We start from the raw sequence: 24,590 nt of genomic DNA, 5'->3' as shown, positions 1-24,590 counted from the left end.
AAACTTCCTTAAAATGTTAGTGCCAAGAATGAGATTAAGACTTTCTCATCTAAGCCCCAAGGATGTAAAATGGACCAATAAAAAAGACCATCTGCCATGTTTCACATTAGCTGCTGTTGTAGAAGTCACATAAGAATATTACTAATTAGATACCAGTATAATGTATATATTTTTAGCATTTAGAATGGATTAGCCAACTCGTACCCATCAATAAACTAAACATTACAAAATATTATAAGATTAAGTAGGAAGATTTTTTTCACATTATTTTTTGTGCAGCTAATCTATATTAAATTTTAAATGCCATCATAAAACTACCTTAAGACCGGACTAGTATATCATGAAAAACACCATGGATGAAGGCTACTGATTTATAGGTAGAGATGGTGACAGTAGGGGACAGAAAAGACAAAGTATCTGGTTTTGGCAGGTTCCTCAATTTCATGTTGTCATCTGGAATTTTGCAATGTTTTTCTACACATTATTGAGAGGATTTTGTTTGTTGAAGTTTGTAATTTATTGTGTGATGTGGAGTTATAGCTTTGAGAAGATAGGGTTGATAGGTTTAGCTCTGTGAAGGTGAAACGAAGTAATCATAGATCACAAAGATTCTAAATCCATTCAAAATATTTTCCAATATTTCTCTTCTGTGATATTAGGCAGCTGTTTCTCTTGAGATGATTCCCAGAGGAAAATTCAGATCCATGCAGGTTGAAAAAATGTGGAAGAAATATCCCTAGGTGTGCTCTGAGACTGTGAATCACTGCTTATCTGATACCTCCATTTCTTCTTTCCCAGAGCAGTATATGATCGTGCCTAATCTTTTCACCAAGAGGAAGGCAGAATCACAGAGAAGGAAGGTACCTTAAAAATCTCTTCTCTACCCCTTGACTTAATGGATGATTGGCAGTAAAGGATGCCAGCATCCTTAATAAGAAACCCTCTGGACCTCCTGAGGTGTTCTGATCTCTATCAAATAGCTTTTAACATTAGAGGACAATCAATGGAACTCTGCATTATCCAATTATTGATTTTAGTCTTATCATGGAGGACATTACTCCATTTTGTGCATGATAGCCCTTCAGATATTTGAAGAGAGCTCAACTCTCAGGCCTCCCCTTGATCTTCTGTCTTGTTCAGCCTAATACTCAACTCTCTCAAGTGTTTCTTATTGGATTTGGTTTCCAAATTTGATGTTCAACGAATAACTTTGTCTCACAGAACATGAAAAAAGGGTAAGTTAAAGAGAAGTGGTTATTACTATAAAAGACATTGTGTAATTTGAAGCTATATGTGTCTGTTTCCTGAAATGTATAAAAATGTTTTCCAAATGACCAGCCATACATTCACTGCTGCTGTATTGGCAGGACATGATCAGTAAGGCAACCAAGTTCCTTGTGCGTCGGCTACAGCATTTTCCTTTGCACAAGGCAATCCTATGCTGTTTATCCTACCATTTAGCTTTAAATTAGTTTCTGAACAGAAAGAAGAATACTATAACACTATCTTGTAGGAAAAACCAGTGAGTTGTACTGGGTTCTATAGAACAGTGTAAGAAAGACATTCCTACAGCCTTCATGGCAGCAGTCACTGTGCCTATGACTCTATCCTGATAAAAAGTGCGTTTTGAGGTAAATAGGTTGGAATGGGCGGTAGCCTTCAGTATCTGATCTTGTACATTTGAAAAATCTTCAGTTCACTGACACATAAGAAGTAGTGGTCTAATTCTTATAATAACAGCAAGAGAAGCTAATACCCACTGGACTTCCTTTCATTCTTCTACCAGATAAATAAGATGGTATTTTTTTTTCAAATAAGTATATTAAGTATTAAATTGTACAGATAAAAGCTAATACAAACTACAAAAAATAAAAGAATAGAAAGAAAAAATAAAAAGTGCCAAAAAGAAAAGAAAAGAAAAGAAAAAAGAAAAGAAAAGGACTTCTGGGGAAACTACGATGAACTGAAGATGGCTCTGCAGTGAGTAGAGCGAACAACTGCGGCAGAATGAGAAGTCAGTGAATGGACTGGCTTCTCAGAATTTGTGTCTGGACAGGGAGAGGACTTGAGATTGTCCACAAGTGCTCCAGACAGCTCCCTGCGAAGAGACCATAAGACAGTGGTCTCCAGTGGGTTTAGAGCTTGGGGAGCCAAGGGAATCACCATCTTTGCCTAAGCCATGGTTCAGAGTCTTCAAAAGGACACCAGGTTCACATTCTTCTTTTCTTAATCACTTTTGGAAATTGCTTGTTAACTGGTTTTGGGATAATAAGAACCTGCAGATTGGCAAGTTTCAATTACTTTAAAACTTCAAGTTACTTTGGGTGAGTCTCCTTCAAACTCTTAAAGGACTTTTGCTGACTAGAATTAAATGACGAGGTTTTAAGAAACTTTAAATAAGAGTGAGGCATGGGATGAAGAGTGTTTTTGCTGTAGTATTAGAGAAGATAAGCTACTGAAATTGTTTGTACTTGTCATGATGAAGAGGGAAGCTATTTCTTTATATATCTTTTTTCTTTAATATATCCTTCTTTTCCTTTGTCTTTTTGCACTTTTTAATTTTTTTCTTTTCTCTCATTTTATTCTTTTATATTTTTCTTAATTTGTATTAGTTTTTTACCTTTGTAATTGTAAACTGATAAAATTACTATAAAAAAGAAAGAAAAAATAATATAAAAGAGTAGAGAAGAAAAAATACAAACAAAAGAAAAAAGAAATATAAAGAAGTAACTTCCCCCTTCATCTGAACAAGCATAAACAATTTTAACAACTTATCCCTTTCTCTTATAATACAACAAATGATCTCTTCATCCCATATCACATCTCTTATCTATAGGCAAATCCTTAAAAATTCATAATTCAGTCCTGGTCAGCAAAACTCCATTAAGGGTTACCAGAAATAACAACATCTATTTTAACCTTGATCAAATAGACCAACTTTATATTCCTTGCCTTTACTTTTAACAATCTTGATCCCTTCAAATAATGTCCTAGAACTTGATTTCTTTTCTTTTTTTCTTTGTTCCTTCTCACCAACTCTTCCAAAACTTTAACAGGTCTCCTTTGTAAATCCAATATAGGCAAATTATTCAAGTCACTCTCCTGGTTGGTTGGTTGTATGTCCCTTTTAATTATTAAAACATCAGCCGGTTTCATTTGTATATCCAGTATGTTATCTTTTTCCAGATCATTCTTGTAGCTTGTAATTTTTAAATCCATGTTCAAATCTATTTTGGTCTTATCCAGTAAAACTTGTTCCTCTTCCATAACACTATCTATGATGGCAGACATTCTTAAAATTAACTTCTAAGTCCATTGTTCCTTCAGTACATTCAATGTTAAGGTATTTTGCTCCACTCTATTAACAAGTCAGATAGGTGTTCTTCTCCTTTAATTGTAATCTTTACTTCCTTTTAGCTCCCTCTAGCATCTAACCTTCAAAGTCCCATCCTGTCATGTTATTTTTCTTTAGCATTCAAAACACAAGCTGTTTTCCCACACGAAGAATTCATTCAGTTAAGTCCATCTACATCCTTAGTCCATTTATATTTTTCCAAAAACACCACTTTAATCACCCTTTTGCTGTTTATTCCCCAAAAGTTCTAAGTCCGTAAAGTAGCACTTTAAATTTCTTTAGTTAAAGACTGAAGGAAGCTCACCCAGTGAATGCCATCAAACTTGCCATTCTGAAGGTTCTTAATATTTGAAAAGCAGTAAAAAAGTATTCCAAAGGTGATTAAGAAATGAGGCTTGGCGAAGCTTTGTGTCCATTTAGGATATGTTATGGTTGTGGGTCCCTTGATTCCCAGCTGCTCCAGTCACCAGCCAATTGCTAAAACCTTGGTTCCTATAGTCTGCTCATGAGGAGCAGCTGTGTGGAGTACATGTGGGCAATCCCATGCTCTCTCCTTGCTCTGGAGAGATTTTGCTGACGAGAATTCGTCCCTGGCTACCGATCTTCACCGTAATGCCATCTCTGCTCCTTCAGGGATGTCTAGCTCACCATGTCCTCACCAGAAGTTGGTCTAGATAAATACGATGGTCTTTAGATGATGAATGGCTTCATTTACATTAATGCTACAAGGGAAAAATGACTTAATTGTAGATCAGCGATCTCATCTAATAAGCACTCTAAATAGCTCAAAAAGAAAGCAACTTTCTGCCAATCTGTCAAGATATAAATTAAGGAAATTACCTTAGAACATAATTATGCTAATCAGTAACTATGCCATGAAAATGGTATTTATGGATTTGCACTTATTTTGACTTTAACCCCAAAGCTCAAATAAGACGGAGTAGAGTTTGAAAAAGCAGTGTTAACACTTTTGTAGATGGCGATTATAGTCTCCATTTCATTAACACAGCATTCTCATTAAATTAAAGGTCTGTTAAAAAACAGTCCACATTCAGCTCTTTACAACCAAGAGTCGTAGGTGCAATTTTCTAGGTGCAATTTTAAGACAAAGTTGTGATCTTCAGAACTAGACCAACTCTAAGAGCTGATTATACAACTGGAAATAGAATGTAGGTTTGGGAAAAGGACCATGGGATCAACACACACTTTCTTCTCTACTTTCTTACTTATAATGTGCCTTGTGAGATTTATCTCATATCAGAAGCTAATCAGTACTTTAATATCCTTGGTAGAAAAACTTTTCTCTTTTAAAATGTTTGGAATAGAAAAATGAAAAAGTACCTATGCAGGAGGAAGTCATTAAGAAAACTATGGAATGTGCAGAGATAAGTAAATTAACATTTGAAATTAGAGAGCAAGAAGACAAACAATTCTATATGGTATGGGATTTGTTTTATCAATGGTTGGATGAAAAGATATAGTAATGTAATAGATCAGCAAATTATATAATAGAAACTAGATAAACTGATATAAATTACTATATATATATATATATATATATATATATAATCTATGGATAAAAAAAATATAAATATTATTATGAAAGCTGGTGTCATAGACTAGTAACAAATGAATAATAATTGATAACTGATAAATATATAAATATGTGTTGGATAGATGACATGAGACTTTATATAAATGATGAGTGAAGACTATGAAAGGATGGCACAAATGATTGGTAACTGGATGACACACGGTTTAAAATGGAAGATGGTTTTTTATGCTTTTTATGCTATTGTTTGTTTGTGTTTGTTGTAAAAAATAAAAAATTTACTAAAAAAAAATAAAATGTTTGGAATAGTGGTGAAATGTGATAATCTAAGATGAAATATAAAGTCTGCAAATATGAAAGTCACAGGGAATATAGTGTAAGATTGAGAGACTTTCTCTTCCCCTGTTTTAAAAATCTTAGCACTGAAGAAGGAAAATTTTCCTACAGTATTCAGAATTGTATATACCAGAAATTGGCTACCAGAGCTTGTAAAATTCCCAGATGGGATTCACAAGAACTTGCCATTAAATATAAAATTATGCATTTTTTGAACAATGGCCAAAATCTTATGAACTCATTTTATGAGATGTTATGAGAATTTTACAAGATGTTGTTTTTGCTGAAATCATATGAAATTTTGAGTGAGAATGCCAGAACCTTGTGAGATTTCAACTATTAAAAAAACAAAAACAGTAAGTATTCATATTACCAAGCTGATATACATATATACATATATATATGCATACAGAATGCATATAGATTTATTTATTTATAAGAAAAGTACTGAAAACACACAAAAAGTTCATTACAGTAGAATTAAAAGTACAATTGATGTTTAAATCCATCATTTTTAGAAGAACAATATACAAATATAAAACACATTTAGGAGTTGACATGTTTGTACACATGAACAATCACAGATATTCCTGTATATTCCACCCCACAGGTATACATATACAGAACACATGCTATGTTAAGAGCCAGGCTGTTCAATAATCTTGAATTGCCTTGAATTACCAATGGCTTGATTTAATATAGAGCATAAAATCATTTTTTTAGTTGAAAATGAAGCAGTAGTAGTAGTAAATGCTGATTTAAATTCTTAACTGTCAGTTTTTCTGCCTACCATTACCACTAAACATTCTTCTCTGATTATAATTGCTGTAAAATTGCATGTTTTTGCCCTTCCCCTGGACAAGTAGGTTGAAATTAGTAGTTCTGTGGAGCTGCAGTTGAGTCATTAACATATGAGTTGCGGGGGGAAAGGATGGGGAATTAACCTGTTATATATTATGGAGGTTGCCGAGTTGGTTCTTAGACTGACTGCAAATCCAATCGTGAATGCATTCTTTTCAAATTATACAGTACGTAATCAATTTAGCATGTGCTACTTGGTGGAAAATAAGCTCACAGAGGTTAATAATATTGCCAATAATGGTAACGCACACACGCACACCATCCAGTGGTAGGTTAAATGTTGCTGGGAAGAAGATCATAGGGCACCCACATAAACGACTGTCCACTTTTCTAGATGGTTAATATTTATCTCATTATTGTTAGTTTTGGATTAGATCTATTAAATCTAGTGTACCTCACTGCCAGGATATTTTATAAAGATACTTAAAAGTTACAATATTGGAATAAGCACACATTCATGGTGTGTATTTCAAATAGTGCAGTAGAAAACAAGCAGTTTATACTGAGATTAGGATTTCAGCATGTTTTCATGATGTCAAAATATACAACCCACAATAATGTAGTAATGTCTGGATAGCACCAGACTGCCCACACTTGTCAGACAGGTTGTATACGTATTCTTCTTTCTCCTCATTTTAAAAAAGAGATCATCTAGAAAAAACTAATTGTGATTTTTTTTCTCGGTTGGCAAAAATACATGTGACTAAACTGAAAAAAGGCTACATATAAAATATTTTGTAAATTAAATATATCCTTATTTGCATGCTTAAATGTTAAATCAAAGGAAAAAATTCAAAGGAAAAAGCACTATTAATTTAAGAAAAAATAAGATTACTATGCTATAATGCTTTGAAAGAGTTCTTTTTTGCTTCATGTCTGCAGTAAAAAATTTATCCCCTCATTTCCTTCCATTTTATAATTTTAAAATATGAAAGATGATCCAAAGGATCAATGGCCCATTTGTTCCTCAAGAGACTCCTCCAGAAGGCATAATTTATGCTCTTTCAAGAATAGGGTAAAAATGCTGCTTAGTTTTCTCAAAAGGAATTTCTACACAGGGCACCCACTTATAATCTGGCAAATGAATCTGCTGAATACATCTGTGTACTAAATAAGGGAATTAATTGGAAACATACTCTGGTGAATTTGATTTCTCTGGCCATTTTCACATTATTAGATTTTAGATAAGGAAATAATCTAGTCAGTGGGGACTATAAAGACTGCCTGAGACACTGTTTCAAATATGTCATTCCCTTTCAAAAGTTATCTCTGGTCTAGGAAAAAGCATGGTCTGGGGGTGATGACAGCTACCTATGAGATAAAAATTAGTACAGGTAAGATCTTGAGTCAAGAAGTTTCAATCCTTGACAAATTAAGAACTGTAGCTCTGTGATAAAGAACATGCTTTGCATTCAGAAAATCCAAAGATTAATCTCTAACGTTTTTTGATACGGTTGGAAAAAAAATACCTGGAATCTGATACTTTCTATGTCATTTAATCCTTTTAGGATACTTTGTAAATTTCATGGTGTTAAAGAGAGGGATGTGTATTTCCACTGGCTCAAGGGCTTTGCAAACCTTTGTAAGGTATGATGATAGCCACACACTAAAAAATTGGGCAAAGCTTGTTTGGGGAGGTTAAAGCTGCCCTTTAAAACCCACAACCCCTCAAAATGCAAAAAGGGACCCCCTCAAAATTTCTATCCCCACCCACAGGCAGGGGTGGGGAAGCTCTACAAGTCAAAAAAGGATTGCTGGCAATTTTCCATCTTATACCTCTGTTGTAACAGGTTCTATTTTTCTAAAACAGGTTAATTCCATACTGTTTCTAACATTGAAAATAGCATTCATGGTACATGTTTTATAATGAATCAGGTATACTTTAAAAAATCTTAGTTTAGCAATGAACAAATGTCAAATGCTTTCTTCAGTAAAATACACAACCAGCCTTACACCATGCTATTTTCTTCAAGTGCAAGGAACATTATTCAAGGAGCAAATAAGACAGAGAAAGCATGCACAACCTAGCTTCTGGAATTATTTCCAACACCTTCATAATTGTTCTGATCGGGATCATATGACAGAGGGTTTAAAATACCGCAGTCACCAACATTCCAAACCACTGTCCAGCTGCCTATCCTATAGGGAAGCATTGGGAGAATTTGGATTCGTTTTCTCTGGCCTAATCTAGTCCATTTTCAATTTTAATAATTCTTTTGCTACTTTCTGCCCCTGTACCAGATTTGGTCCCATGCTGAATGACAGAGAGTCCTGAGACCCTCTTTTTCCAACATTTCATTAGTTTAGAAATAAAAGGAATAAGAACAAGTAAACAAACAACATTAAGGACAGGAGATAAGAAAAAAGAAAAAAAGATAAAGCTAAATCAGTTTACACTAACACTACAAACTATATTTCTTCCCAACTTCTTGTTGCTACTGATCATCCTAGAACACCATCCCCCCAAGTTTTGTACCCCCCTCCCCGACATCTGGACCTGCCTCTATTCCCAGGCTCAGGGTCAGAGTGGGTGATGTACCTCTGATATGATGTTGGGTTTTTAATATTATTATTGATTTTTTCCCCAGACATTCTCTTTCTGATGATGCAATTCTTTTATTTTATTGTTTTATTCCGTAAGCCGCCCAGAGAGAGAAGAGATTGGAGTGGCCTATAAACTTTATATAAACAAATTAATCCTTGATTCTGCCATGCACACACCTTGCTTCGAATGTTACTTACTGTTGTTTAAATTGCTAATTTCTCTCTTTTTAAGGATCTGATCAGCTCTATTAAATCATTATTTTCTTGGACTTCCCTTTCATTATGATACATTCATCTTCCTTCATATATTTGTTTTGCAATTCAGTCCTTATTCATTCCCTTTACAGGCAGTACTCAGGTTATAGCCATTCATTCAGCAACCATTTAAAGTTACAATGGCACTGAAAAAATGGACTTACGTTTTATATTCCTAAAAATATTTCTAAATATGTGGAATTAAATGTGTTAAAAGTTTTAGATAATGTTGCCTTAGATACTAATAGATGGATCAAAATTCCATTAAATTGGTGGGGTAAAATTAATGTTATTAAAATGAATATTTCTCCAAGATTAAACTATGTATTAGGAGGTAGTCCATTGTTAATCCCAAATAATTTTTTTGGATGAATTACTGAGGAAACGTACGTGGAAAAACAGACCATCTTGGATTTAGTTAGCTAAAATGAGATTAACTATTCAGGATGGTGGTTTTAATTTACCAGATTTTCAAATAAGTTATTTGGCATATATTTCATCAACTACATCTATGTGGAATGAACATCTAGTTCTTCACCCACTTCCAAAATTTTCTTCCCATAAAAATCACTCTCCATTTTCTGTTTTGCTCTCTTTGCTTTGACTACATTCTTTGCAAACATCATTTTTTCTCTCTATGGTGCCTTTGTTCCTCTTCCTGGCTCTTTTTCACAAGAGAGGAGGCAGAGGAAAACCCAATGAGAGGCTTGCAATCTAGACAATTTGTATCAGCCCTACATGGGATGCTCTGCTGCTAATCCACTGTTGGATTAATGCTTCAGCCCTGGAAGCCTTATAATGACTTCACCTTGGTTCTCCTCCTGTGGTGAGCAGGAAAGCTGCCACCACCGCTTCTGCCTCTTCCACTCAGCCAGGCTGCTGGCAACAGCAGGAGGAGGAAAATGGCAAGCAGGAAAATTTTCTCTTTTTCTCCTCCCCACCCCAGCCAGAACTTCTCTGGCCTGGAAGCTGGGCACATAAGCAGAGCCCATGGTCGGTGATGTTGGGCAGCCTGGATTGTCTTCCAGGTGCCTTTTGTGACTGCCCTGCCTCAGGGATTTGGGCTGGGAGAAGGTAGACTCATGAAAAAGAATGGGAGCTAATGGCTGCTGGCATGATCTCTCTCCTGCAGAAAGTCTCCAGGATTTTTGGAGGAAAAGGCTGCAAATGAGTGCACGTGGGCATTTGAGGTAGGGTGGGGTAGGCAGATCAAGCATAGCTGGACCACCTAAAAATACTCCTTCCCCCACGCCCAATTTGCCTATGACCATCCAATGGATCATGACCCACAGTTTGAGAACTCCTGCATTAAGCATAAATGCTTGCAGAAATTTTATTCTATATTTATTGAATTTATATAACTGCCCATCTCATTGCCGTGACTCTGGGTGGCTTACAAAGTAAAAAATCCCGAAAAAACAAAAAAACAAAAACAATAAAAACCCCCGCCCCACAAAAATCAATAAAAACAATAAAACTATTAAAATCTTATGGGGAGGGAGAACAGGATACACTCAAGATCAAGAGACTTATGAATTATGACAAAACCTGACAGTTTGGGAATGCTGCCAAACTTTCCTTAAATCAGTGTTACACACTGCTTTTAATACTATTTTGCAGGTCCGGTCATGTGTGTACATACTTTCGAGAGAGAGGTCTTGCTCATATGGGCGGGAGCTTTTTCCTTCAAGTTCAGTCAACCAGTGACCACACCTGTTGTTATAACTGCATCTTGATTATATTACTAAGATATAATTTTGATGACTAACAGGAAGAAGTGTTCCTTAAGTACACAGAGAATGTGACTGAAAAAGGCAAGATTAACCAAAAACATTTTCCACAGAGTTTAGACAGGCAACTGATCTAAACATATTTAGTGGAACTGATTTAAAACACTTATTTTACATAAACAACTGATAGGCCAGTCCAATAATAGCAATGGCTCATAATGCTAGCACTTACCATTGCAATTTATTCTTGAAAGTTTTTTTTTCCTCCATCATCTCCTATGTCCTGAGACTGTAGCAAATACAAATCTAAATGGCCTGGAGGTTGGCATATATAATATATAGAAGACTCTTCCTTTTTGCACTTTGGGAAATATAGCTCAGGTCCACAATTACCACCCTTGCCAAATCAGATTATGCATGCTTTGTTTTCTCTATCAGTAGTAATTTGCAAGCACAAGCTCCTTCTGTCCTGTTTCTGCTTTTCTCTGACATGTATTTTTAGAAGTTCATATGTGAAATCATATGCTTTATTCTGTACATAAGAATTATACTCAGTTTTGTACGCAATTTCACTTATATCTATCTATTTAGCACATTTATATGGCTGCCCATCTCACTGAACATGACTCTGGGCAGTGTACAACTAGCAACAATTAAAACAATATCACAACCATTAAGACAATTAAAATAAATCAACATAAATAAAAAGCAAGATTGCAGGAGAATAACAACCATCTCAGCACAATACAACCATCTCCAGGCTCCCCATGGGATCCTCAAGGTTGCTGGAAAAACATGTTCTAGGGCTTTCTGAGAGGAATGATGTTCCAGAGGGTGGGAGCCACCGCCAAAAAGACACATCTTCTGGGTCCTGTCAGATGGAACTCTTTAGCATATCTATGCTTTTTTCTATGCAATTTCTGTTAACAAATACATTACACAGGCATTTTTAAATTGGGGAACTGCATTACAAAATTCAGAAAAGTGTGAAAACTGGAGTACAGTTGAGTTCCATTTTGTGAGTTAATTGTGTAAGTTCAGACTGAAGCTATTTCCACTGACATCTAAACAAAACCTCTTCTCTCTTCTATTCCTATTTCAGTGAGATTTCTGAACTGAGTGGAAACTTGAGCAATAGAGTCCTTGTAAGTATTGCCCCTGAAGACTTTGTATCCAGGCCTACTTGGATATTAGGGATAAATTTTAATATTTCAGGTTGTTCAGGATTATAATATTGCCATAATTGGATTTTTTTTTAAATCCATAATTTGGAATTCATTTAAAAAAGTGTTTCTTGCTTTTCTTTATCAAACAATATCAAACTGCATACAAATAGGCTGAAAACATAAAGCCATCTAAAATTAGCAGAGTTCAAAGCTTTAAGAAAGAAAAGAAGAACAGAACAGCAAAAAGATGACAGAAGCAAAAGCAAACCTTTCCCAAGCAAGTCAGTCAAAACCGGGATGAGGAGTTGGGACCAAACCTGGAAATCTTCAGTTACAACTAATATAGTTTTTAACTGAACTGAGAAGGAATTCTACAGTCTGGACACCAGTATCAAGAGTTCCATTTCTGGGTTTGCCAAACAGGGAATCTCTAGCGATTGCAGCATCATCAAGTGGAAAAGATTTGCCAGTTTTGCTTTTCATTGGTGCTTAATGTGCATTGAGAGATTATGAATCCGTACAATCTTCTCTTAGGAATATTTTGCCCGGCTTTCAGGTATTGCCTTAAAACACCACAGGTCCCAGTAGTGTTTAGTCTTCAGGTAGGTAGGTAGGTACAATGAACACAAATACTTTGAGGTATAAAGATCTTAATATGTCATAATTTACAAATGGCAGTTGTTGCAGTAGAATAAAGAGCTAATAGACTAGCTTCTTTCAGTGCCAAATGGGAGATTCAAAACAGAGCTTATTTAATGCACTTGTCAGTTTAAGACTGCTAGCATCATGCTCTCTTTTAAGCCAATTATAAGCTAAACATAATAGAGAAAGGCAGGAGGAATGAAACTAAGACTCACATAATTTCACTAGATCATTGCTGAGCTTGCTCCTGCTAAAGGTTTAGTGTCAGAAGCCACATCAATAGGACATCAGCTAACTGTAATCATGTTGACTATGCCAAAGCTTCTCTCAATAAATTGTGGGGGATTGAGAAATACCTTGGAGGGCTAGATGCTATGGAAAAGGGAAACAAGCAGTCCAATAAGGTTCTTGAGAAATCACCACACAGGCCCTAGGCAGCAATTATGTATGCTTGATGGGATCCCACTCTGTTAGGCTTGAAAGCTGCAGTACACCCCACAAGCCATCTGTAATCATGGCATTGGGGAATACCAGAGTTCAATGTATCCTCTGTCTGCATCTTTAAGGGTAATTTGTCTTTAAATAATATAGTTATCAATTTCTCAATTTTCTGAAAGTTAAATTATTTTTGAACATTTTTTTTAGTATTCATATACTTCAGTCACTTTCTTACTGGACAGCAATTTATCACAATATGCTCAAAACTCAAAAGACAAGTTTTGCTTTGATATAAAGTTGAGAAGACTTTAACTCACATGTAAATGAGATTTTTAAATGAAAAGATCTTTTACATCTTTAAAAATGCTGAAGGACTAACCCCACCAACATAATACACCACCAAAATCACTTATTTGAACAGGGTGTTTTGCCAATTGTCAAAGCATTGGCCAGACAAGTGGTTCTTTTAGTTCTTTTAGATCCAGAGATGATGAACACACCAGTAGGTAAGGAGATTTTAAACTTTATTGTTAATTCTAGCAAACAGATTTAAACAGGAATACATAAGCATAGTATAGACTTAAATAGAAATACATAAGCATAGTATAAAAACATAACATACCAAGTAAGATGATAAAACTTTTCCCCTACTGTCGGGAGCTACCATAAGGCAACAGCAGAGAGACCCCAAGATGGTTTAGATAACACAGCACCTAGTCTCAAGGCCTGGGTCCATGCTCCAAATTCCAGGGGAATACCAGAGCTTTTTATTAAAGTCTGGCACTGCAATCCCATGACTCTGTTTTGGAATCAGGGGCTCTGAAAGTTACCTTGGCCAGATGTGATACCTGCTTGTCAAAAAATTCCAGAGCCTGAGTACTGTATAGATAAGCTTGTGCTTAACCTAAACAATTCTGAAGCAGTTGCTTTCCATTCCCACCAAAGAACCAATTATTACTTTCCCGTCACCTTTTCCTAAATCTTAGTGATAGTTTAAATGCTGCAAATCCAAGTATTGGACTAAGACTTGAATGACTTGATGCCTTTTTTCAGATTTGCTCTTGTAGCCACAAATGTTACTATATACTGAATGACCACTGCAACCATCTCCTATGGTTTTTATCATGATACCACTTATGTGTACTTTGGAGTATTGATTAGAAATATCTTTGAAGAGCAGAAACCTTCAGAGGATGGAGAAAAGCACAACAGGATCAGCCATCCTTCACACACTTAGGGACGCAGAAGTAGTTAAATGCTGGGTGAAAACAACAACAGCAGCAATTTATTAAACTTGTATGCTGCCCAACTCTCAGTGATCACAGAACACTGAAATTCTTGATTTTTAAGGGAAACTAAAGGTGAATGAAATTGAATGTGTACCTTGGATTTCAACAAAGCAGATTTTAATAAACTTAGAGAAATGATAAGCAGAGATTCCACGGCAAGACAAACTTATGGCATACAAGCTGGCCAGGAGTTCCTTGAAAAAAAATTAAAAGCACAATTGCAAACAATACCAATGAGGGAAAAAGTGGAGGCCAACAGAAGAAATAAAAGGGGCAGAACAAATTATTTGACAAAGATAGGAAAGCTAAAAAAGGATACATACAAAAAGTGGGCCAGGTCAGCAAGGTAATCTAAAATCACAGAGATGGTGTAGTAAAGCTAAAACTCAGAAGGTAAAGAATCAGCATTCCAGCTGTTCAACAGTCTGCAAAATACTAGCAGGTAATAAAGAAATGGCAGAACTACTACACCCATATTTTGATTCAGTCATATTCAACAAAAGGATATGGCCAAGCAGTTGTGAATGACAGGAGAAGGGACAAGACTGAAGCTTGAGATTGTAGGAAAAACTCTTTATTTTGACCAGTTAGAGAAAGTGACAGTTGAATTGCATCCTAGGGTATCAAAGAAACAAGCCAATGAACTAGCTGAACCATTATGTATTACCTTGAGGAATCCTGATGAATAGGTGATGCACCACCTAACTGGAAAAATCCTATCTTCAAAAAGGGATAAAAGAAGTATTCATAAAATTGCAGATGAGTAAATCTGATATCAATGTCTGGAAAGATTCTAGAAGAGATCATAAAATGATCAATCTGTAAGGATCCTGAAAACAATGTGGAAATGTGTCACCCCAGGATGGGTGATCATTTAAGGGGAAAAGGTGCTCCTTCACATTAGCAGCAGGAACTTTTTGCTGAACTTGAACCAAAAGGCAGTTGTGTTGAAGAGAAGGAGGAGGGACATAGCCTGTAAATCTGCATTTTTTATGAGCCCTTCTTTTTTACAACAATGCCACCTTCCTTTGAATGCTTCATTAGATAAGTCCTAATGAATATAGCCTTTCTTTTGTCTGATCCACCGAGAAAGTGCAGATGTCTGAACAGAAAATATTGAGAAAAATGGCACTGGAGAAATTCTCTGAGGACTTGAAATGACAGAGGCATAAATGCCGCTATCAGTAAGAGGTTTGGATATAAAGGCCCAGAATGTAAAAAGGTTCTTTACTACCCCACTGGTACCCTTTTGATGCTCAAGCAGCTAAGTGTCAATGATAAATAACCCTGTTGAAATGTGTGATACCAGAATGCATATGTACATGATTTTTCTCTCAATTTTATAATCCCAATAACTCCTTGAAGTAAGTTATATGATGGGCCCAAAGTCTCCTAATAAGCTTCATGAATTGCAGAAACATTACCCAGGTCTATCTGATAGTCTAGCCACTAACTATACCAAATAATAATATTATAGTTGAAGCATAACTTTTATTATGATGGGGAACTATATTCTCTCTCATGCCGGTCTGTCTCGCTGCTGATGGTAGATAAAAAAGCAGAGCTTTGGCAGGCAATTCTTTTAGTAGTTTGGTCGCAGATGATTTACAACTTTGAAGGCCAATGCTAGTACTTTTCAATGGAATTTAAAATCAGACAGGCAGCAGGCAGTGCATTTAGCATAGGTTACATGTAGTGTGGTTCTAGCATCTGGCCCATATTTGGAGCTGTCTTCAACAGGAGCCTGACATAAAGTACAATGTACTACTACTATATTGTAGTAGTCTAGTTTGGATATAACTAGAACATGAACAAGCTAGATCTTGAAAGGGAACAGTATTGTACAAAAATCCAGAGAAAAAGAACAATCTCTAACACACCAATATGCAAACCTTTAATTTACTTATATTGTTTTCTGGTTATTTTTTTTTTCAAAATTATTAAATAAATGCTTTGTTTCCTCCATCAACTTTCAGGATTTATTCCAATAGACAAGAACCTAACATACAGATATGCCCCGAAGAAGAGAATGATGGACAAAATGTCATCTGACAATTATGCTGTTTGGAATAAATCTAGAGACAACAACTCCGTCATTCACCATCTTACACATCTCCAGTTTGAGAAAACTCATTTCACATAACTGCAGCAGCTGTTACTATTTGGATCTGGAATAGTAATAAACCATATGCTATGGCAAGAAGCCCCCATACATATTCTCACATGGACAAATATTATTATTGCAGAGGATAAACAGATCACTATATTGACTTCTCTCTGGGGAAGTATGGCGTCTTCAACCTAATTTTTAAAATATTGCCTGCTTCCCAGTGAACCAATTGTCTGAAAGGAATGCATTTAGATATCTAAAAGAATTAACTTTTTAAATTATAGGCCTGGGATTTAGAGAGATTTAACATTCTAAAGAGAGTTTAGCATCACTGGAGTAAGAATTCATCATTAAGTAACATCAGCAGCCACAAGACAGGGAAATAGGAAGCAGATTAAAAGATTGTGCAAGGGATTATAGGTGCAGGAAAATATTAATGGCCCAGGTTAGATGTATTTATTTTACATAATGATTTATACCTTTCTCTTTTAGTGCTAATGGTCCACTCAGTAGTTAACAATAATTAAAACCAACTATTAAATACAGCAGCTCTCCATTAAGCAACAATAAAGTAGAAGCATTAGATAGAAGCTTCCAGTTACCTATTGAGTAAAATAATCCTGCCAAACCCAGAAAAGTTTACTTCTCACATCTGGTGAAACATAATAAGAGGAGGAGTTAATCAAGCCTCATAGGGCAAAGAGTTCCTCAGGGTACAATCACAGAGAAGGCCCTTCCTGGTGTCCTCATCAATCAAGCCTTTACAACAGCAGCGTATATAGAGGCTATCCAAAAGGTATGAAGTGTGAGAAGCTGAGCATGGGTCAGGATGACAAAAGGAGAGATGAGTCAGTTGCCATGGGACTAGTGTGAATGTCATTACACTGAATATTCATAGGCCAATGGCTACAACTGTACTGTATGTATGCATATCAGTGCTGTAAATGTTCACGCTTACCTTTAGACAAATATCACATAATCAGAGTGCAGAAAAGGCAGTGGCATTTGCCTCCCTCACATGTTTGTGCTGGTCTTTAAACTAGGCAGTAACATTTTCCATAAATTTTTGTGAAACCAGTTTGGGCTGAGAACAGAACAGGCTTCCAGAACAGAACAGAAGATATTTAAACAGCAAGACTGAATCAACCCTCTTTTGATAACAAAGGTCAGGAGTTTATAAAGTTTTTCTCTAGGACCTTTCTTACTGAAAGCTCTGCACCTACTGCATCATTTTGCAGATTAATATATAATGCAAAATTTGTAGCCTAAGATTGTGGGACTGTGCCTGGGAATTTTATGAGGCCAATTATATCATTAGTCAGGTGTGGGACTGAACCGGACTAGCTCTAGCATTAGGGAGACGGGAAGGTGGGGGAGCTGTTAAGGCAGCTCCCTAGCCCTTTTTCTTCAGTGTTCTACCCATATATTCACAGAGCACCGTCTGCCAACATCAACATTAATAACCAAAGGAAAAGGGGTCACCTTTATGCATGAAGAACAAAACAAATATGCAATTTTACAAGGAAGAATTATTTTAAGTGCATGTTCTTGATTAAACTATTTTAGCAAACCACCCCAAATTCCAAAGCTATTCTATGCATATTAGATCCTGCCTTCAGTTCCTGAGTGACAAGTGTTGACGATCAGAGCAGGAGCCTTCAAGAAACATCAGTACTCTAGCTTTTCCAAAAGAAAATCACATATTTTATAGCACAACATTTGCAGTATCTATCAAGAGCTAACAACAGAACAAAAGTGGAAGAACATACCATTTCTGCTTTTTCTCTTTCTTCTGTCATCTTTCTTCTTAAATGCCAAGAGATCTCTTGGTAGAAAATTAATTCTGTAATACATACTTAAGGGATGCATAAGATATGATTGCCTATAATTTACTATTGAAGCTAATTAAAGGGAAAGGGGGAGAACCCTTTGAACTATTTATAGCACTGTCAGACTAGCTCTCTTGGCTAAATGCTTACCTGCAGTGCAGTTTCACTAGATGTTTTTCTGAACCATAGTATAGAATTACCACTGTGAGGAGTGTATATCAAAGCATGACCCCTCCTTCATATATGCATACAAAGATCCTGCAAAATACATAGGATAAAAACTGCCTGGGACAACAGTCATACAGTCAGATAGCTAATCCAATCTTAAAAACAAGTTTTGGTATAGCACCTATAAGAAACCACAGAAATTGTCGGCGGGGAGGAAGGGACAGAATAATGGAATGTGGAATATCCTAACCAGATGTGATGGAATAATTTTTTAAGCAAATAAAGAAAAGTATGAGTTCTTCAGATAGCAAACGATTCAAGTCACCATCCACTCCATTTTCTCTAAATTACAATGCTACAGAAGTATTACTATTGAAGTATTGCTTCAAGCTCAGAAGGAAAATAATATTATATATGAGCCAATATTTGACTGAAGATAATTTAGGTTCCTTCATTATTCAATGAAGCTTCAAAATGAAAAACATCTATTGAAACTGAATTTTCCAACAATGGATCAAAAGAAAGCATTTTGATTACAAAAGAAAAGCATTTTGAATCACCTCTCCTTGCTTCTGCAGCCTTCCTCTATTTGGTGACCTGGATTTATGGGAGTTATAGTCCAGCATACTTGAAAGGGGTTAGGTTTGTTTAGTTGGTTTATTTGCCCTTGATAATAATGCATACCATTGCACACTCCTGAATCCATCACCTCACTAACCAAGCTGTGGGGAATGTCATCCTCTTAGCCCAAACTCAGAATCTGCCCATAGGTGGCAAGCACATAACATAAAGCCTTCTGTTATGACTAGACATGAACTTCAGAACTGACCACTGAGTGGAACATTCATTTGGCTGTCTCCTGAGGCCCAAACAAAAAGAGAAATCTGTTTTTGACACAGAGATCCAAAAGGCCGCACAGAAGTAGAATCAACAGAGTGGAAAAAATGGGCAAGACAAGAGAGACTATGCCATTTGCCATTACAACTATTATTTTAGAAAGGCATGAAGTAAGATGCTGATAACAACAGCTTTGGGATCAGGGATGATGAGGTCAAGGCAGGCCCTGCCCACTGAAAAAGCAGCTTTTCTACCACATAAATAGCAAAGACTTCCCCTTGTAAATGGGAGAAATAGGCCAAGGTTCTCTTACTTTCCTGACTGCTTAAAAAGCATCATTGAACTGGTGGTTGTCTTTCAGTTTTCAAACTCTTTACCTTTCTGACCCGAAGAGAACGCATAGCAGGCGGCAGAAAGAATTGGGCTCTTTCAAGCACTTTGAAGGGTCCAGCTTTAACCCCCCCTCCCCTATTTTCCAAGTATAATGTGTTCTTAAAGTTAGGCACTATTCAAAGGAAGCTGCATCAAAATATATATATCGGCTCATACTATATCCAATGTTTTCCTTTTTGTTTTGTTGTAGCAATACATGATGTGGGGCAATGCTGACTGAAACTGGTAGTTACATGACTGCCTGAAAAATCCTAATAAAACATTAACCATAAACTTTGGAAATGGTTACTTATATGGACAGAAACCACAATGTCCCCAAACCAGTGATGGGACATTTAAGTTCTCCAGAATGTACAATTTCTCACCTTAAAGAGTTGGCACTTGAGAAAAGGACTAACTGAATTTGAAACCAAAGAACTGGAATTTATTAGAAAGATTGAGAAGCAATTCAGGTAGACAGAATATAGATCAGAGGTTTTTCCCCTCATTCTCATTTGAACTAGTCATCCAATGCGATAATATGTATGACATGTCTAATAGCTATTTTAAATTGCACTCTTTTTCATTTTCCCAAACAACTGTGCAAACATACCTTTTTTTAAAGCGGTCAAACTCATAGGATAATCTACTTACTAGATTTTAAAGAACAAATTACTGTTTTTCAGCATAGTTCTAACAAGGACAATTGTTCAAAGACAAGTTTTTTTCAATATTCTTACTGCAAGTGGGTCTTGCTGTCTGCAGCTTTCAAAACAATTCTATTTCTCTCTCCACCATTCACCCACTTTCCCCTTCTCCACTCAACAATGATTTTGTGTTAACAAAAGTTTAATAAATGAAATGGTTACTCTTTAAGATACTAGGATACTATTTGCTTCTGTGATCTAGTATCCTAGTATCTCTTTAAGATACTAGGATACTAAGATACTAGGATACTATTTGTTTCTGTGAACTATGACTCTGTAGCTTCTCAGTGGAAATTATATCATCCTGAGAGCTTATTCCCATTTTATTTAGTCATAGCATTAAAAAAAAAATTACATTAAATTTCAAACATCTTTTAGCCAAGATTAGACACCTTTAAATTGCATTAATTTCCCATGCTTCAATTTCTCCTTACAATTTGTGGGTTGAAGTGCTCTCTTCTGAGGCATAGCCATGATTCCAGACAAACCAACTTGTTTTTATTAACAGCCTATCCGTATCTCCTTTCTTCTGTTAAAATGTAGCCCCAACTTGCTGCAGGTTGCTGCACCTGGACAGCATTTACATTAAAAGAGAAATCCAACAAGATGCTCAGCCACTTTTAGTAGGAAAGGATATTGCTCATCCTAAAACTGCCACCCCCCATTACATTTTATGAACTGTTTCCTTCCTTCAGCTTCATAGAGAATAAAGTCACAATTTATCTGACTAATACTGAAGCTTGCATCCTTCTTTGATCAGATATACTCTGATATTAATTTTGTAAAAATATGTAACATTTGTGAAACACTTTAGAAGATAAGCATATTCATTTGGATTCAACATGTAGTACTAGCAATGGGAAGATTTCTATGTTATGAAACATTTCTTGAAACATTCAGAAACAGAGTTATATTTTCTGGGGATGGGACTGGGTTCTTAACAAACATTTAAAATGAAGCAAGTATACAGAAAAACAAATACATTCCTCAAGAACAAACTTCTAGAATGATTTCATTTCTCAATTTCATTCAGTTTTCTTTAACTAGAGTAAAAATGTCATATTACCATGCAGAGATACATTGAATTTCAGTACAAAACCAATTTCTTGAATTGTTATAACCCTTTGTTAAAGTAACCATGCTACCCACAAAAAGTGTTTCAAAACCAAGGGAAAACTTCGTTATAGTCTTGCTGGGAGGAACTAGTAGGACTTACTTCTAACACAAATACGTAAATACTCAGAAAGACAGAAATGTAGTTCTTTAAAGAAAGCCTTCAGTTTTAATTGATAGCGGGTTTCATTTGAAAAGTTTAAAGCTTTACAACTTTTAGATGTAAAGGAAAAGGAAAACATTTTCATTCAACATGCACTTTACTTACCGTTTCCTTCCCAAACACAGCCTCCCCTGAACAATGATCCATAATGAAGACAGAATGCAATTTATCTTTTCCTTCTTAGAAAGGAAACATTTTACTGCTAGAAGAAAATTATGTACAGAACCTTCTAAGCCCTTCCTGGCACAGAGAGCCTCAGTGGCAAATGAGCTTAGAATGATCACGGTAATAGCACTGTATTTTGTGATTCAAATGTTAACTATGTCTCATTTGATTGAATGCTTACAAAACACTAAGGGAAAATGGAAATGATACACATCCCCCTAGCATTATTCCTATTTGAAAACACTCAGTGCAAGTTATCTTGTGTCATTCTGCCCCTCCTTCTTTTTCTTTGACTCTCTGCCTCTCCATATAAATATAAGTGCCAAGTCCAACCTCCCAGTGGGTGTCTTTGAGAAAGGAAACTGAGCTTCAGACCAAAAGTTTGCAATTAGAGATTTCTTACATGAAAATGTTCCACATGAACAAGGCTACATATTTAAATTTTTATACTATGTACACACAGTTTTGAATCTGGCATGCACAATTAAGGAACTTTTCCACTATACATTACAGCAAGTATTGGAATAACTTATAATTCTTTTTTTATTTCCTGTAAACTCCCTAGTTGTATACACTGTCCAATCTTACACCATGTCATGACTTGCTGGAAAACATGTTTTTCTCCTTAATCGTCACTTTATTTAGTTACACAGGATCAGAAACAAACTTGATTTTTGTCATATACCTTCCCCTTGCAATTTTTTTCCTTTTACAGCTAACCAGCATGGACTGAGAGACTGGATCATTATCTATCTATCTATCTATCTATCTATCTATCTATCTATCTATCTATCTATCTATCTATCTATCTATCTATCTAGTACACCATCATAATCACATAATAGACTCCCAGCTGTTAACAATATAAAACGAAAACACATAACTTTGTTTTGTTTGCTGCTGAAGTCTCCCCAGACTACCTTCTACTTAGAAAGAAAGAAAAATCTGGTTATATACAATTTGGATCTCAGAGAAATTACTGGAAAGCCATGTAATTGATAGTTATTCTCAGAGGACACAATTATATTTTGGGCTTAGTACCCTTTATGGGCATAATATTCTTTTTAAAAAAGCTTATAAACAACTGAGTGACTGACGGATTGGTTTTATCTTTGCAATTCTATAATACTGATACTTTTGCAATGAAGAAAGCTTTTAATATCCATTTTAATTGTCCATCTAACAATTCCCAGAGCCTGGAGGTGTACTTCAGGGATATGACAACATCTGTGAATTTCAATGAAATCTTTGAAGAGAAAATACACAATACTCTTTCACAAAAGATAAGTGTTACCTTTTGTATACATTAATTGTAGGCTCTACACTACAAAGACAAAATATGTGGCCTAAAGTGGAAAGAGTTATTACTAAAGTCAATGTGACTGACTTGAGCGTAGTTTTTATCTTAAATAGCCTTTCTGAGGCAGAATTAACTGTAGGCTCCAAATACTAAACAGAAAGGAACAATTTTCCTCTTGGACCAATCTAGGGAGATGGTACTTTTCCTCCCTTCAAGGAAGCATATAACATTGTAGACATGACAAGGTGTAAAGTAAGGCCCTTAGCAGTACTGTATCTTTCCAAGCTCCTTAGTGCTAGCCAGACACTGTGCTACTATTTCGGGGGGCGGGGGGGGGGGTCAAGACAAAAAGGTAATTGCTGAAGAACTTCAGCCCATTTCCTTGGAACAGAATTATACCAGAACTTACACTTGTCTTTATTTGTTTTAAAGCCCACTAACGGATGTATTATCAGACTGTTAATTGCTTAACTATTCATTGTGAAGTCAGATGTTTGTTAGAAAGCAGTGTTAGATTAATATCTGTGGCTTAATATCTATGTTCCTCATTTGCAAAAATGCCACATTTCAGCCTATCAGGAAATGTATCTTATTCTCTCTCCCCCCCCCCCCGTGAACTCTGCAGCAAAGCTACTTGGTTTTACATTTTGTAAAACACAGACAACATTGTCTGCTTGCAAGGAATTGTGAACCCTCTGGCCTTGCCAATTGCAGTCAGGATGTCTCCAGTGCTTTATTTATTGTTCGGAACTGGATGAACATAGGCCAAAGAGTTTCAAATATTTCCTTTAACTCAATTATTTAGCAAAATCCTCAATAATTTGTATTTCCCTATTCTTATATCAACCTGACAATAGTTCTTATTTTGTACCTTTCCTTCTGTTCTACAACCAAGGTGGGTGGGCTTTTGTGCATAGCATCAGTAATGCTGAGATAAACCAATTAGTTCAGTCTCTTAAACAGGAATAATTTATTTATTAAAAGAAATAAAAAGCTTTATTGCTTCACTATAAGTTATCTGCTTCTTCAGTGGAAATTCTTACCTTTGTTAACAGAAATAAAACAAAATCATGTAAAGTTACAATCCTGTGTGCACTTATATAAGAATAAGCTTTATGGGATGCCAACTCACTACTGCGGCAGCTGATGCCATTATTAACGCAAACAAAACACAATATCCTTACTGATGCATTGACACAATATTCTTACTGATGCAATATCCTCAATGTCCCCTGATTATTCCTTTAAACCTTAGCTTCTTTTATGAGAAAAATGGGCTATTTCTTCAAGATCACAATGACCATCCATCTAAAGTTTTTTTATGCTGAGAATGAGGTGAAGTAATTCAGTAAAAAGTTTGAAGTTCAATTGCAGCCTTTGCAAAAAGCTAACAACAGCAGAGGAATAAATCATATTTATACACCATTTCTGCAGTTCTTTTTATTGATCAACTCACGAAAAGTGGCTTGAACACTTGGCATGCTGACTTGACAGCATGTTTGATCTTATCCAACTGAGATTCTTTAAGCCTCTAGGATCCAGCTGTTTATACAAATAACTCCCCATGTTTAAGAGGGAAACCTTCCTTTCAAGGAAATTAAAAGCTAATTCACATAATTCTGGATTTTTTTAAAAAAAATCAAGAATGACCTATCATT

At 35.8% G+C, this 24,590-nt stretch overlaps 1 protein-coding gene across 3 annotated transcripts in view; it reads right to left on the bottom strand.

The window, feature by feature from the left end:
• Positions 1-24,590, bottom strand: part of LOC103054560 (SAM and SH3 domain-containing protein 1) — a 604,492-nt gene that overhangs the window by 191,124 nt on the left and 388,778 nt on the right. The window contains exon 1 of one of the 3 annotated variants that reach the window (XM_088141828.1): positions 21,573-21,777. The exons of the other annotated variants lie outside the window; for them this stretch is intronic. Coding sequence (XP_087997954.1) covers positions 21,573-21,614 — 42 coding nt within the window. The 5' untranslated portion in view covers positions 21,615-21,777. Of the gene's footprint in view, positions 1-21,572; positions 21,778-24,590 lie in introns of those variants that run through there. 3 annotated transcript variants of the gene reach the window in all.

This window comes from Python bivittatus, unplaced genomic scaffold (genome assembly GCF_059951505.1).
Source record: "Python bivittatus isolate LINGU-HERP-01145 unplaced genomic scaffold, Pbiv_v1 ctg000020_np1212, whole genome shotgun sequence".
Lineage (NCBI taxonomy): Eukaryota > Metazoa > Chordata > Lepidosauria > Squamata > Pythonidae > Python > Python bivittatus.
This window is presented reverse-complemented; position numbering and strand designations above follow the sequence as displayed.